Below are 14,863 nucleotides of genomic sequence, written 5' to 3'. Positions count from 1 at the left end.
CAAAGCAGCTTTACAGAAAATAATGTTGTTAATGTTTGTTATATCTTCATGTCATTTAGTTGCATTTAGCAGATTGGGCAATAATATATAGTTTACATTTTGTGATGACACAAGCAGTTGAGATTTGCTATACAGTATATTGCCACATACACACTGCAAGTTTCAGGAGTGACAACCGCATTTAAATGCGGGAGTGAGTCCCATAAATTATCGTTCCATGTGTGTACGGAACAGTACTCACTCCCTCATTTGTAACCATAGCAACAATCTGTCGTCTTGCAGGAGTGAATAAAAGTTTAACCGTTTGTTATGTGCCATTTTTTTACTTTTTGCCCGTCGATTTTTAACTAAACTACCGCTGATACACATGCAGCGTTGTGTTTATGCTCGGGAGGCTGCTTTAGAGAGCGCTGTCTTGCAGTGTTGCCATGTCCTCATAGGCTATTTGCAAGTGCTTTCAGGCATGTTGTTTGGTCTTAGCTCATAAAGATAGGCACTTTATGGAGTTAATAAAGTGGTCTGTCGCGGATATGAGATATATGATTTATTTTTATTTTTTATAAAATATTTGGGTGTTTTAGTGTTTTTTGTGCTTGTCCTTGTTTGCTGTCTTTTTTTCTATGAAGATCTTTAAGCAGAGCTCATGAGCGCATCTAGCCCTGTGCTAAGTTAAGACTTCTTTCACTGTTATTTTCTTGCATCTCACACACAGACGAAGACACTGACGCACGTTCAAATACGTCATTAACAACTAGTTGTTCAGTTCAGTTCTGTACACACTGGGAAGAACTTCTGTAAATGCGGTTGTCACTACCTGTATTTTTCGGGAGTTAATGCGGTTCTCGAATGCGGTTGTCACTCCCGTATTTTAGTGAATTATGTGTGTACAGAACGCGATTATGGAGTAAATGGTGAACTGACAACCGAATTTAGCTGCAGTGTGTACGTGGCCAATGTGTACCTATGCAGAGATAAGAAAATCTGTAGCAATTTGTCTGTCTTTTAACAACTTTTACCTCAGTTAAAAAATATAGTATGCCTATTTTCCTCCTTGCACAAAGCCCCCAAAACTATTACATTCAAAATAAAATGATGTGTACTCTTCACATTGTTGTGACAGGTGCAGTTTCTCAAAGAGAGAAAGACTAGCTTATTTTACGTAAAGCAATGACTTGACAATGGTGCTGTTTATTACTAATATAAAGGAAAATTAACACTTAAACAAGTAAAATTGGCTTTTTTCATTAAATTTTCATGAATTACTCGCCAGTGTTATGCATAGCAAAATGTTCATTTTGGACCCTTTGTGTGAAGACAGCATCTCTAGAGTACTTCTCTGCCATTAAGCTGTCCTTGTTTACTAGACGCAGACTACTATAAACTACAGGACCATAAATTACAATTTCACAAAATCAACCACTGCCCTCTATAAAACTAATGGAAAAAAAATGTTTAGGCAATGAAGAAAAAGTGAGGATTGAAGTTCAGAAAGTATCTGACATGAACTGCATGCCAATAAAGATGTTGACTCTCACTCTGAGAGAAGTATAAAGCTTTCTTTTCTGTGTGTTTGCTCCTAAGTCTGTCCGCATACACCCCCAGTAAACTCCCTCGGGTTTGTTTATGTTTCTCTTGCCTAAACAAGGAGGCGTGGGATAAATTTGCATAATCAGAAAAGATTAGTTATTCTGTAGCAACAGTGTCATTAGGTTTACAATGTCTTAAGATAACAGAAACAGATAACATCACCTAATGACAGTATAATGTAACTAGCCCTTTAGTGACCCATTGAAACCAATAGAGCTCTTGGTTTCTGTAAACAAGAACAGAAGTCCTAAACAATGCCTTTACCTCATTAATGGAGTTAATAGCCTTCTGTTGTGTCAACCAAAACAAACCATTAATAGGATCTCATGAAAGTGGTACACCTTGAACATACAGAAGTAAATGTGCACGCATTTCAGGTTTTGCAACCCTTGGGGTGAAATTTCTAAAAATGTACAAAACAACCACAAAACTTAACCAAACCAAGCTGCTACACCAAAAGCCTTACATTTAGTTAATATAGGGAGTCAATAATGTCTTGCTTTATATCCACAAATGCCAAAATGTCTAGTGATTAAGTCTAGTGTTTAGCAATTACAATTAGTGTACAATACGTGTAAAGGAGAAACAGATATTTCAGCAAAAGTATATGTGATGTGTGATCTAGGTAAAAGTAAAATTGTGGGAACCATAAATCAGATTTTTAGTTTTCTGTGAGGGTTGTGTTTAGGAAAGAGTGCAGGGTTAGAGGGTAGAATATACAGGTTTTACAGTATAAAAACATTATTTCTATAGAAAAACATAATTGTTGATGATGTACACAATGTGTGTGTGTATGTGTGTGTTATGTCAAATACTTAAAGGGTTAGTTCACCCAAAAATTTAAATTCTGTCATTAATTACTCATCCTTATGTCGTTCCAAACCCGTAAGACCTTCGTTCATCTTCGTAAAACAAATTGAGATATTTTGGATCAAATCCGAGAGCTCTTTTACCCTCCCATAGACAGCAAGGGTCCTAACACTATCAAGGCCCAGAAATGTAGCAAGGACATCGATAAAATTGTCCATGTGACATCAGGGGTTCAATCATTATTTTAGGAAGCTACGAGAATACTTTTTGTGCACAAAGAAAACAAAAATAACGACTTTATTCAACAATTCTTCTCCTCCTCATTCCGTATGCTGCGGCGTTCCACCATTGTGGAGAATATCACGACGCATGTGTCTGCTTCCGCATCATGTAAAAAACACATGCACGTGTTCAACGTAAGCAGCGGTACCAGAGCGTTGTTTATATGATGCAGAAGCAGAGGCATGCATTGTGATATTCTCCACAATGGTGGACTGGACTGGACTGGACCATGGACTATTTTACCAATGTCCTTGCTATGTTTCTGGACCCTGATTGTGTTAGGAAGGACCCTTGCTGTCTATGGGAGGGTCAGAAAGCTCTCTGATTTTATCAAAAATATCTAAAAAAAAAATTCTGAAGATCAACGTTTGGGATGATGTGAGGGTGAGTAATTAATGTGATCTATCCCTTTAAGGTCAAGGTTTAATACTGTACACCTGTAAACAATTAAACTAAATGTGGGTCCATTCATCTGAAAGGCACAGCAGCTCCCCCCATTGACACCTTGCATTTAATTAGCATGGCTATTTCTGCTAAAACTTCAACACAGCGCAGATATGCTAATGCAAGGCTACACTGCAGACGCACCGGTAAAATGCTCCATCAGCTAAGAGAGTGGCTAACGTTAGCATTACAGAGAACTGGATCGAACGCGCTCAATGACCTGGACAGTATTTGGACAGTCAGCATTTTACCTGGTATGATGCAAAGATCTTCAAGCATTGTAACGCAAACTCCACCAATGCATATCATTGTAGCATACTACATATAAAGTTGTGGTTTTGCATGCAAGTTTAGCGTGATGGCAGATGAACCATGTCTGAAATATTATCCTGAGTAAGACATTCAATCATCTTGGGTGTACACTGGTATAAATAAGGGAGTTGGGTACATGTTCATATACATGGCACAGGCTGTTTACTAGCATTTTACACTTCCAGTACTAACAGTATGAATTAGGGTCGCCTTGGAATATGTGATAGATATCTGACAGAAGTGTGTGTAATAAAGATTTAAATGTTTTCTATGTCTATTTATTTATGTATGTGCTTAAAGTTAATGTGAAGATGTTGTCCACCCTTTCCCTGTAGTACTGCTATCAACAAGCCTGTCAAATTTCTAGGCTGAATGTTTCACGGTTTGGAAAAACAGAGGTCCTCCCTATAACTGCAAAACAGTCATACTCCTACAAGCATACACCCAAACATAGACACACTAATCCAAACATACATGCACACTGCACACATACAAACACTCATACAAACCACTTAAATGTTTCAAATCAGTAATCCATATTGCTTGTGTGTACAGTATGTGTGCCCTCTGCATGTGTACATACATCTGTCTCATGAAAGCCTGGAAACAATGCCAACACATTGCAGCAGAGAAACAAATGCTCAGAATTATAGTTCCTGAGTAAACATGATATATACACAAAGGCAAACTAGAGAGAGAATGTGGAGAGGGTGATTATGTGAGTAAATCTGTGTGTTGGCATATGAGAGAGGGAGGAACAGAGCAATTTTACCAAATATAACAGCAGATGATGCATTTAAATATCTAATCTGCTTTAGGTGGAGTTTACGTTCACATCCAAAAGAGGACAGAGTGAAAAATAAATCTTATTATTGGCCTTCTGTATGAAGATGTGTCAACATATATAGAGATACAAACACTTAAACATGCCACAACTAAAACTGACTATATGCAAACACATAGGCTACACGTGGCCCCTTGAGTTTTTCTGTAATCTTTACAGTTTAACCCCCCATATTACATGAAAATGTCTATATATGTGTATTCCACTAAATCTATAATCATTACATTACGTAAACGTAAAATCCAAATACAATTATGCACAACGTAAACGTAGCCTATATGAAAACCACTGATTATTTGTAATTACTCGTTCCTTTTACGTAATATTAATTAATAACATTTGTTAATAATTTTGCATGCCAGCTGTCAGCAGGTGAAATAGTGGTTCACATGGACGGAGTGAACTCAGTTTCAACTTCGTTAGACTGATATAATAATTACATTGTAAATCGTGCAGGCGCACTCTACCTGCACGGACAAACGCGCGCGCACGGGCTTATGACAGCGGAGCGCACGTGGCCCCGCGAACCACGGGATCATCCCGGCAGCAACCGAATTAAAGCGGGCTATATCATTTCAGTGGGGGAGGAGGCGTCGTGCGAGGCTTGCGAGGGATATGTCTACGTCCAAAAAAAAAAAAGATTAAAAAGAGGCGTCGCTGATGCTCGCGCACCAGAGGACCCAATGCGTGACCCCTGCGAGTCTCCGCGTAAAGAAAATAAACTAAAGTTTGGGAATAAAAAGCGCAACAACTAACTCCTCCATACGTTTAGCCTATAACTATACAGCACCGTGTGAATTACGAATTAGATGTTTATGTTTTCTCCTTTGATCACCTCATAGAAAGTGTTTACAGATCAAAAGCAAGAAAAAACGCACAAAAGCGCCTTACCAGCTTTGCAGGGATCCTTGTAGTCTATCGTTTCTGTTTTCTCCTCTTCATAATAATCATAACCTTCATCATAATCTAAGCAGCTGTGCAAGGACACTTTGCCCCAAAAAGTCAAGCCGGCCAGCAGGAGTGTGATCCAATTCATTTTACTGGCCAGTGCAGAGTGAAGGCAGTCCATCTGAAGTTTGAATGAGCGCGGATCAGAGTGGAGTGTCTCGTAAGGGTCCTGTAGAGGTGATTTAGCGCTACACGCGCCGTGTGGACATCATCATCTCCATTATCATCATTGGTCCGGTTCTACAGACGGGGCAGGACCGTCAGCGTAGCGTATCACCGCTGGACGCCAATGCATCGATATGAACCGGCAGATACCAGCTCACTTTTCTTTTCTCTTGCACAGTCAGATTTCCTAAAGAGGCAGAGCTGCAATGAAAGCCCGTCTTTAAACGACACAAGTAAAGACACTAAATTAATATTTAAATGAAGATGTTTAACATATTTAAATGACTCAGAGCAGGGTTTTACAGAATGTCAAAACCTCGATAGATAGATAGATAGATAGATAGATAGATAGATAGATAGATAGATAGATAGATAGATAGATAGATAGATAGATAGATAGATAGATAGATAGATAGACATAGGCCACTTTCCTATGCACACAAACTACTTAGGCTACTTTTTTAAGAGCAACAAATATACATCTTTCGTGCATTATAAAGACAGGAAACTATCTGATTTACTATAATAATACCAACCGAGTTCACCCAAAACGAGCCGGTAGCTGTAAAATTCACACGTTCACTAAAATTTGAGCAATAATCCGGCAAAAGCACTGTTTTCCCGTCGCCTATACAAAACCTCAGGATGTAACGCAAGTTCCATGTAGGTGAGATCGTATTTAAAAACTGTTATAAATGCAATAGTTGCTTTATTAGGAGGTGACAGTAAAAGCGGCTGTGGTGTGACATTTAACAAACCTGTTTAACTCCCCTCATAAAGTAGGTCTGTCTCATTCTCTCTCTCTCTCTCTCTCTCTGTCTCTGTCACACACGTCTCTGAACTAAAAGCAGTTTCTCGGTGTGTAATTTGCTGCGCGAGGCTGCTTTAATTTGGACAGTGTGGACCTCAAAATAGCTGCTGCCCGCTGGAACAAGGAAGCTAAGAAACACTAGGGGAAAAAAACAGGCTATTGCTGATTTATACATTTGTTCCTTTCAACACATCTCAAACTTCTCTGACTTGAGTGAAGTGACAGTCAAAACGCCGAACGGACTTCATGAAGGCAGCTTTGAGCTCGCTTATCTACTCTCAGGTCCTGACTAATACAATTTACCGGCCATAACCCCGGGGCCCGGTCTCCTTTAACGCCTATTTACCTCAGGAGAGTTTACTGAGGAGCCTTTACGGTTTAAGCGCAGCCGTCACATCTGACAGAACAGAGCGCGCCGCGTCCCTTAGTAAGCGCGAGGAGACTCGAACCTTTATCGCGCGCTACTTTACAAACATAAAGAATAGACGCTCCGTAGTTTAACACCGTGGCGTCAAATCTCGTTAAATTACTGGAGAGACGGAGCTTACCTCAGAGAATGCCCTCAGGGTCTAATGTTTTACAGCCTCAAAGCGCAGGCTCATCTTGAGTACTGCCCTCATATTCCCTCTCTCTCTCCCTCCCTCTCTCTCTCTCTCTGGAAACACTTCTTCCACAGCCACTGGAATATTAGAGTGCGCTTGCTGACTTGTACCGTTTATTCCAAACGTGCCCATTTCCCTGGAGATTAGCGCGTCTCTCCCTCTCTCTCTCTCTCTCCTGACACACACATACACACAGATTAATTCCCCCCTCCCTCACGGTAAGGTAACTGTGTGTTGACGTCACGCCATCAATCCATCAAGCTATGCCTCACTTTGCAAAACTCATGCACACATTCATGCACTGCACGACAAAAGCACTACAATGTTTGTAGACGGGCTTTATGTGGATAAAATGATGAATGACTACAGCATGCATGAATGGCAGCTAACATCCTGACAGAAGTCAGAGGGAGTAGGAGGTAGTGGCTAAACAATTCAGTGTAAAGATGTCTTGACAGGAGGGGAATCTCCTTGGTTGGGTGGAAAAGGGAAGATACTCTTAAGTAAAGTAGGCTATGTGTGAGAGTACATTTTGCCTACACTCACCCAGAACAAAAATATCTTAACAAACAATAGAACATATTATCTATTTGTCATGTATTTATTTATCGTTAGTCATATATATTTAGTTTGATTCCAAAACAGTAGTATTGTGACATATACTGTACTACAATTTAAAAAGAACTGTTTATTTTAATATTTTAAAATGTAGCCTAATGTATTGCAGTGATGGGAAAGCTGATTTTTCAGCTACACGATCCTTCAGAAATCATTCTTTCTGATTTGGTGCTAAATTATTATAGGTGCTCAATTATTAATAAGGGTTCTTATTATGTTGAGAACAGTTTTTGCTGCTTAATATTTTGTGTGAAAAACCATGATGCATTTTTGCAAGATTCTTTGATGATCAGAAAGCTCAAAATAAATATTTTGTAACATTATAAATGTCTTTACTGTCACTTTTGGTCAAGTCAATGTGTCCTTGATGAATAAAAGTACTTTTTTTTACTTAGCCCAAATTTGTATCACAATTTCCAAAAAATATATATTTTGACATTGATACCACTGAAAATCAATGTTTCTTATTCAGGATATTACATTTCTGTAGGATTGTGAGACAATGAAGAGGATAAGATATTTCTTTTTTTAACAACAGATAGATAGATAGATAGATAGATAGATAGATAGATAGATAGATAGATAGATAGATAGATAGATAGATAGATAGATAGATAGATAGATAGATAGATAGATAGATAGATAGATTGTACAGTATAAAAACCATACGCCTAAGGAGAGTCCCCACAAGGATGTCTGTGTGTTTAGCTATGCTTGTGAGGGCCGACTTGAAAATGTTCCTATAAATGGTGAAACATGTTGAAAACATCATATAACGTCATCTGTGGTGGTCTTCGTTATTTGAAATTGGCCACAAAAAAAGTCTTCTTTTACATCAACAGATTATATTTGGGGGTTAGATTATGTTAGATTTAGCACATATCCTCTGCTATAAACCGTTGCCTATGAGCTGTCCCTTCTAATACACTGAAACCAAGTATGTAATGTAGTTATTTCATAATCACACTCAATCATTTTTCGGCCCAGTGCATTCCAGCAGCTAAACACTGCATTTGATGAGAGTTTCCATTGAAATTAATAATCTAATTAAAAGTGAGCAATCAACTCTCTTAAAGGCTTTTAAAGAACTATCATGAGTCCTTATAAAATCACTACTCCTCACTAGTCTAAATAAACCACTCATTATATATCATATTTGACCAGGTAAGGTGCAGCAAATTGAATATATTAATTGATTTGAAGATTCCACTGCTCCCTGTACACACTATAGAAGAGTAGGTTATGAGCTCTTAAACCTAAAATGTTTGAATTACTCAGTGCGGGTCTTACACTGCCAGTACTCCAACACTAATCAGAGGTCTATTCCAGGACTTTAATGGATGACATCTGATCCACAGTAACCTCAGCAGCTATCCAATGTTCATTGGGATGGAGGCGTAAGTGAGAAAATGAATTAAATAAAGAGGTGATTAGCATGGAGCTACCAGATTAACTGACATAGACTAGAGTTTGACTTGTCTTTCTGAGTCTGAGCCCTAGAATGGACTTAAAATGTGAAGTCACAAATATATTGGTTCTTTATGTAATAAAGGCTCAAATTTAAATACATTTTTAATAAAGTCTCTATATTTGTAATACTTTTCTTCCATAAATGTGATATGCCATAACTTTTGGCACAAATGTCAAACTTGATTTCATAGAACATAGAGATGTAAAAGCCATGACAGACCAAACTGATGGTTAGCCGTCAGCCAATGTCAGGCTTTCGATAAGCATCTGTTGGTCCAATTTTTGCTGTGTGTTCTGCACCAGTGGAACTAGTCAGATCACCGTTGGCAGCTTTTCAGCCAATTAAGTATGTTGTATCAGCGTCGGAGACATTGTGCAAGAGATCACACTGATTGGTTATCCTATAGGAACAGCCACCAGCTGGTATGGAAGGTTATTTCCTTTCATAAAAGCAAAGAACGTACATGCTAGTTTGGCCCTTGGCTGTAGTCTTTGCGGTGTGTTCTTCAAGCTCAATATTTTTCCAGTGGAATACAGTGGAACGTGGTGATTTGTTTTGTTTTTTTTCTATAATGTTTCACAAAAGATAATTTTTTTTGCTTGGAATGACATAAGTAAATGATAACTTTTTAAAATGTATTTATTTTTTTAAGCACAGACCTGACAATCAAGCAAACACTTTGGCAGTTTTTGTTCAAAAGAGCACATGTTAAGAAAAAGGATAGACAATAGAAAAAAAAATTATTGTAAAGAATTTGAACTATTTGCAAATTATATTTGCATTATACTACTGTATTGTTTGTTCTAACCACAACCTAAAAACACACTTGAATCAAAGTTTTACCACATAGTTTAAGTCTGTGTGTGATAACTCTTAGACAAGTGATTTACTAAAAGGCAATCAGGAAAACCAGGTACTTCATTCAAATACCGATTCATTCTTAATGTTATGCCTAATATGCAGAATGCTAATATGCTCAGTTAATGTTTACTCGCATTGACACTTACATGAATTACATTACTTATATATTTTTGATTCAAAGTGGTGTATTTTCACAAAAAGCTTGCATCCTCAGATATTACTGCCAGCATTTAACAGTCTAACATAGACGTCAAATATTAAAACATCAGAAACTTAAATCCTACCAGTTACATTATCAAAAACATCATGCCATAACGACAACTTGGGCTTTCTGGGACATTATTGGAGTAACAAGCAGATTACAAGAAGTTAATATTAAGTAACTTACATTTTAGACATAGTTTTGCCTGTTACATTGTCATCAATGCAACACACAGTAGTGTTTTGTTCCTGACTGAATTAGTTTTTTGAACGAATCAGCTGAGTAAATGATTCAGTCACTCACTAAGGACTCACCTGTTTGGTTCCTGAATGAATCAGCTTTTTTTTCTGAACAATTTGATGAATGAATTCTCACTCAACAAGAGAGTCACTTGTTGTGAACTACTGGCGTAAAGATATCACCTGCAGAAAGAGTCACTGAGAAATTCCTGCCACTACTCTACTGTTCTTCATGTTATTTTAAATTTAAATTGACGTCTGTAAGATAAAGCATAGCAGCATTGCCTTAAACAGTGCATTTGAGGTGGACTGTTGAGTCACCATGTTTTATACATGCATGGTCATCAAATCTTTCAGAAGAGTAAATCCTATTTTTTTGTGTCAACAACTTTTTAATACATTTAACACTCCTTGGGTGTTTGTCGCTTGAGTGTGCATGTAGTATTTAGGAATATACTAAGAGGAAGGCATAGACTGGTTCAGTGCGAGAGGCGAAGTCTGGTACACACTGTACATGTAAGTGTGGAGTGAGGGGCCATGCCCTTTCACCCCATGTGTGACCTCAGTTCTGGAGTGTAGTGGAGTCCTCCTGTGAGTAAACACACACTCAGCCAACGGGAAGAGAGGATTTCCTCTGTTTAAACACTGTGTGTGAGAGTGTGTGTTCCAGGAGAGAGGAGACAGAAGCGAGGTCAGTGAAATGGATGTACTGAGAGTTGAACATTTTTACAGTTTTTTATTCTATGCATTGAAAGACTCTAAAAGGCTGAATCAATAATATATCTGTGCTATTTTGTACAGCAATATTTTATAATTTAACCCATCTCCACTCACATATTGTACCTACAAAGGATGGTGGTGATCATATGTAATAGGCAGACCAGTAGAAGGAGAAGTGGTGGGACGAAAAGAAAACACATAAAGGCATGGGTCTACCATGAACAAACTGTTTGTGTGTGTACTTAAGATAAGGTTTACAGTTAAAACAGAACTTAATTCAGCAGTTGTTTGCATTTTAATTTGAATAAACCAGTGCAATTAGAGGATTTAGAAGAAGCAGAACAGCTGTGGAAGGAGAGATAGAAAAATATACACTTGTAAAATGTGTGTGCTCGTACAGAAATGTACATTTACAATTACATGAGGTACACAGTTGAGTAATTTCTGAAAGGAGCTGAGCTTTCAGCCCCATACTAGCACACGGAAATCACCATGCTGTGATTTTCCTTAAGTAAAGAGTGTATATGTGTGTCAGGAACTGGTGTCTCTTTGAGTCTGTGTCTCTGGCTGTGTGAGATATGTTTCCTCTGCAGAGTGGAAGGGCATTATGATCAGCTTTAGGGAGTGTGTGTGTATGTGTGTGGACATTTCTGCAAGCAGTTTATGACTGAATAAAATCCTAACTTAAAATGCAGCATAAAAGAAAGTTATTTTAATGTAAAACATAATAACAAGTACACAGACTTATTCTGACTAAATGCATTCATTTAGCTTATATATTACACAATATCATTTCATGCAAAATTTTAATTTCATAAGGTGTGTGTGTGTGTGTGTGTGTGTGTGTGTGTGTGTGTGTGTGTGTAACTCACAGGTCCATGTGCAGACCCTTGCATTTTTTCTCTCCCTCCATCACCTCACTATGAAGGTGTGGACTACTCCAGATAAGATTAGAGCCATGCGGACCAAACCACTCGGCTTTGCGGACAGGGGAAGATTGGACAGCTGAGGTGGCAGCGCCAACAGGAAATGGCCCCCTTTGAAACAGGAAAAGGACATGAAGAATGTTTGTCAAAGGATACTGAAAGGATTTTTACATCAACTAAAGGAGCGTCTGTGTGTTTAGGTTTGTGTTTGTGTGTGTGCGTCGGATTTCTGGAAAAGGCCTTGCAAATAGAGTCTTTAGAAAGGGACTAACTAATGCCTCATTTTACATCAAATGTAAGAAGTATAGGGCTGCATTTGCAAACACACCCCAAAACCCCAACAGTATGTTCACTGATGCCTTTTGCATAGAGAAACTGTATATTCTGCTTTGTTCTGGAGTTACACCTGTGAAATTATCTGTATTTTTTGCTTTCGGATAGACTAAATTCAAAAAGTCTACACACATTTCTGTCATTTTCTACACCTAGCCAATTAAGGTTTTGGGGTTTTACGTGAATAAGCAGCAAACTAGAATTTATTCCGTTCAAAAGTGTGGCTAAACAAAACTAACTCTGTCACAGTATAGTATGGAAAAAGACCTGGATGCCCACTGTGAGTGACCTTCACCCTAGTGTCTGTTTTAATCTTTAATAATAAGGAGTAAAAATAGCCAGGATCTTAATGAAACAGGTCTTCATTTCCATTTGTCTTGCCATACAGTAATTTGGAGCAAAATCACAGCCGTTGTCTAACAGAGGGAGTCAAGCTTTTGCTGTTTAGCACTGGCAGGTTAGCCTTTAATCTGGGTAGCTTCTGCTAAACGTCATGCTACACAAAAACAATCATTATTCAGATTTTAAAAAGGCAACCAACATATAAATCACAAATTGTTCATATTAGAGATAACATATAGATATTTTATCTCATTTAACACCATAGTTTTTCAGAAATGGATCAATGCAGATGTTACTGGGGCAGACAGTTATCAAGCAAAATTAATTTTTCAGCTGCACAACCTCAGAAACTAAGTACTGCCTTGATAAATATGATCAAAAATCATCATTGTACATATCATACAGTATTTCTCTTGATAAATGTTAATTTTTGTTATTTTTATTCATCAATTGGCATTTAATATTTTGTATTGTTATTTGTAATAGTTATATTGTGTATTTCCTTTTCTTGTCATTCACTCTTAAAAATAAAGGTGCATTTTTTGTCTAAATGGTTCCATAGAGAACCTTTAACATCTGAAGACAAAAGGTTCTTTGTGGCAAAAGAATGTCATCGCTGTAAAGAACCTTTTAAGCACCTTTACTTTTAAGAGTGTTACTTGTTTTGTGTATAATTATTTATAATTATATATGATTGTGTTTTTATTGCATATAAACACAATCAAGTGAATCAAGTACTTTAAAATATTTGAACAGTGGCACATTTTTGGCGGGCTCCTAAAAGCAAAATGTCAATACACATTATTTTTATTCTCTCAAATTCATAATAATCTACATTCACATTACTTTTGTATTTTTATTTTGTCACTCTCTCTTTCATTTCTGCATCTCAACACTCTCTTTTATCTCAGGAGAGCTATTCATCGATCCAACCTCAGAATGAAATGGATGGATTAACAGAGGACAAGAAGAAAAGGTGGTAGCTTGTCCTTCAACTGTGGGTGTAAACAGCTGGATCAATATAAAAGACGAAAACTTCCTGTGCACTTCTTTCCAAGTGCATCGTTGTACGCTTTAAATCAAAGTGCACCACATTTTTTGTAGAAGTGCTTGTATATAATCCTTTTTAGAGACAAATATATATTGTTTTATTATGTAGTATTTGGATTTTTTGTTTGGATTAATAAGTGAAAATGTGAAAAACGTGTAAGCATGTGTGTGAGTGTTTGTGCCTGGGGTAGTGACCTATCACACGATGTCTCTGACTGGCTGTGGCAGGGTTCTGCCGGGGTCTGTGTGAGGTGTCTGTGGAGGTGACTGCTCATCTCTGTGATTGGCTGATCTCTAGCAGCAGCTGTTCTAATACATAAAACTCAAAGTCCAACAATCGGCATTAAAATGCCTCCAGGGCATCTGTTTGTCAGACACCACCGCAGCCAACGGGGAAATGGAGGCTCGGTGTGCTGAAGTACAACACACACACACACACACACACACACACATACATATACTCATACAGAAAGAGAGTTATCACTGTATTCAGGTTGTGACTTTCATTACAAAGACAAAGAACAAGAGGTTACACTGTGCTATTTAAATAAAAAGAGAGATGCAGGATAATGACACAGAAGATAAAACTGAATAAAGAGTATCAAAAGCAAGTGAACGAGGTAAAGGAACACACACAGTCTCTCTCTCTCTCTCACACACACACACACACACACACACACACACACACAAACTTAATTTAATTCCCTGCTGGATTCCCCTACAGTAGCCCAGCATGTATCATGATTAATAGATATAGTTTAGAAGTGTTTCATGGGTAATTGCTGCTTAGTTTGAGTCCGTCATAACCACACACATGCACAGGTCAAAGAAAAGATTATAACAATATAGCCAAGAATGCCAAGGATTAGACTATACGACTAGATTCTTTACAATCCGAAACTCACCAACTTAATGCTACACTGTTGCTATGCAGTTGCTATTGAGTGTTTTTATTAAGTTTCATGAGTTCACCTGCCCATCCAGTCCTGATGGTTAATGCTAAACAAACTTGGCTTGCTGTCCCCAATGGAGGCTCGAACCCGAGGCTCAACTTGAATTGACGCTGGGACGGTCCGATGAGTGCTGCTTATATAGGTTCGTAATGATGACTGATAGGCCTGAATGACTATGCTCTTCCCGAACCTACGTTTGGAACTCCATTATATGGTTGCTAGGGTGTTCTGGGTGTTTACTTACTGGCTCAATTCAAGAGTCCAATCCATCAGTCTCTAGTGTTCTGATCCCTATATGGACTGCAGTGCAAATCTTGATGCATGAAAGTCAAATAATAAAATT

The 14,863-nt window shown here is 38.0% G+C and overlaps 1 protein-coding gene across 1 annotated transcript in view; it reads right to left on the bottom strand.

The window, feature by feature from the left end:
• The window catches only part of LOC306873705 (dorsal-ventral patterning tolloid-like protein 1), a 46,312-nt gene extending 40,733 nt beyond the window's left edge, over window positions 1-5,579 (bottom strand). The window contains exon 1 of the mRNA XM_079423176.1: window positions 5,171-5,579. Within this exon, the coding sequence (XP_079279302.1) occupies window positions 5,171-5,348 (178 nt within the window). The 5' untranslated portion in view covers window positions 5,349-5,579. The remainder of the gene's footprint in view (window positions 1-5,170) is intronic.
• Between the last annotated feature and the right edge of the window lie 9,284 nt (window positions 5,580-14,863).

Source organism: Barbus barbus (assembly GCF_936440315.1).
Source record: "Barbus barbus genome assembly, chromosome: 8".
Classification (NCBI taxonomy): domain Eukaryota; kingdom Metazoa; phylum Chordata; class Actinopteri; order Cypriniformes; family Cyprinidae; genus Barbus; species Barbus barbus.
This window is presented reverse-complemented; position numbering and strand designations above follow the sequence as displayed.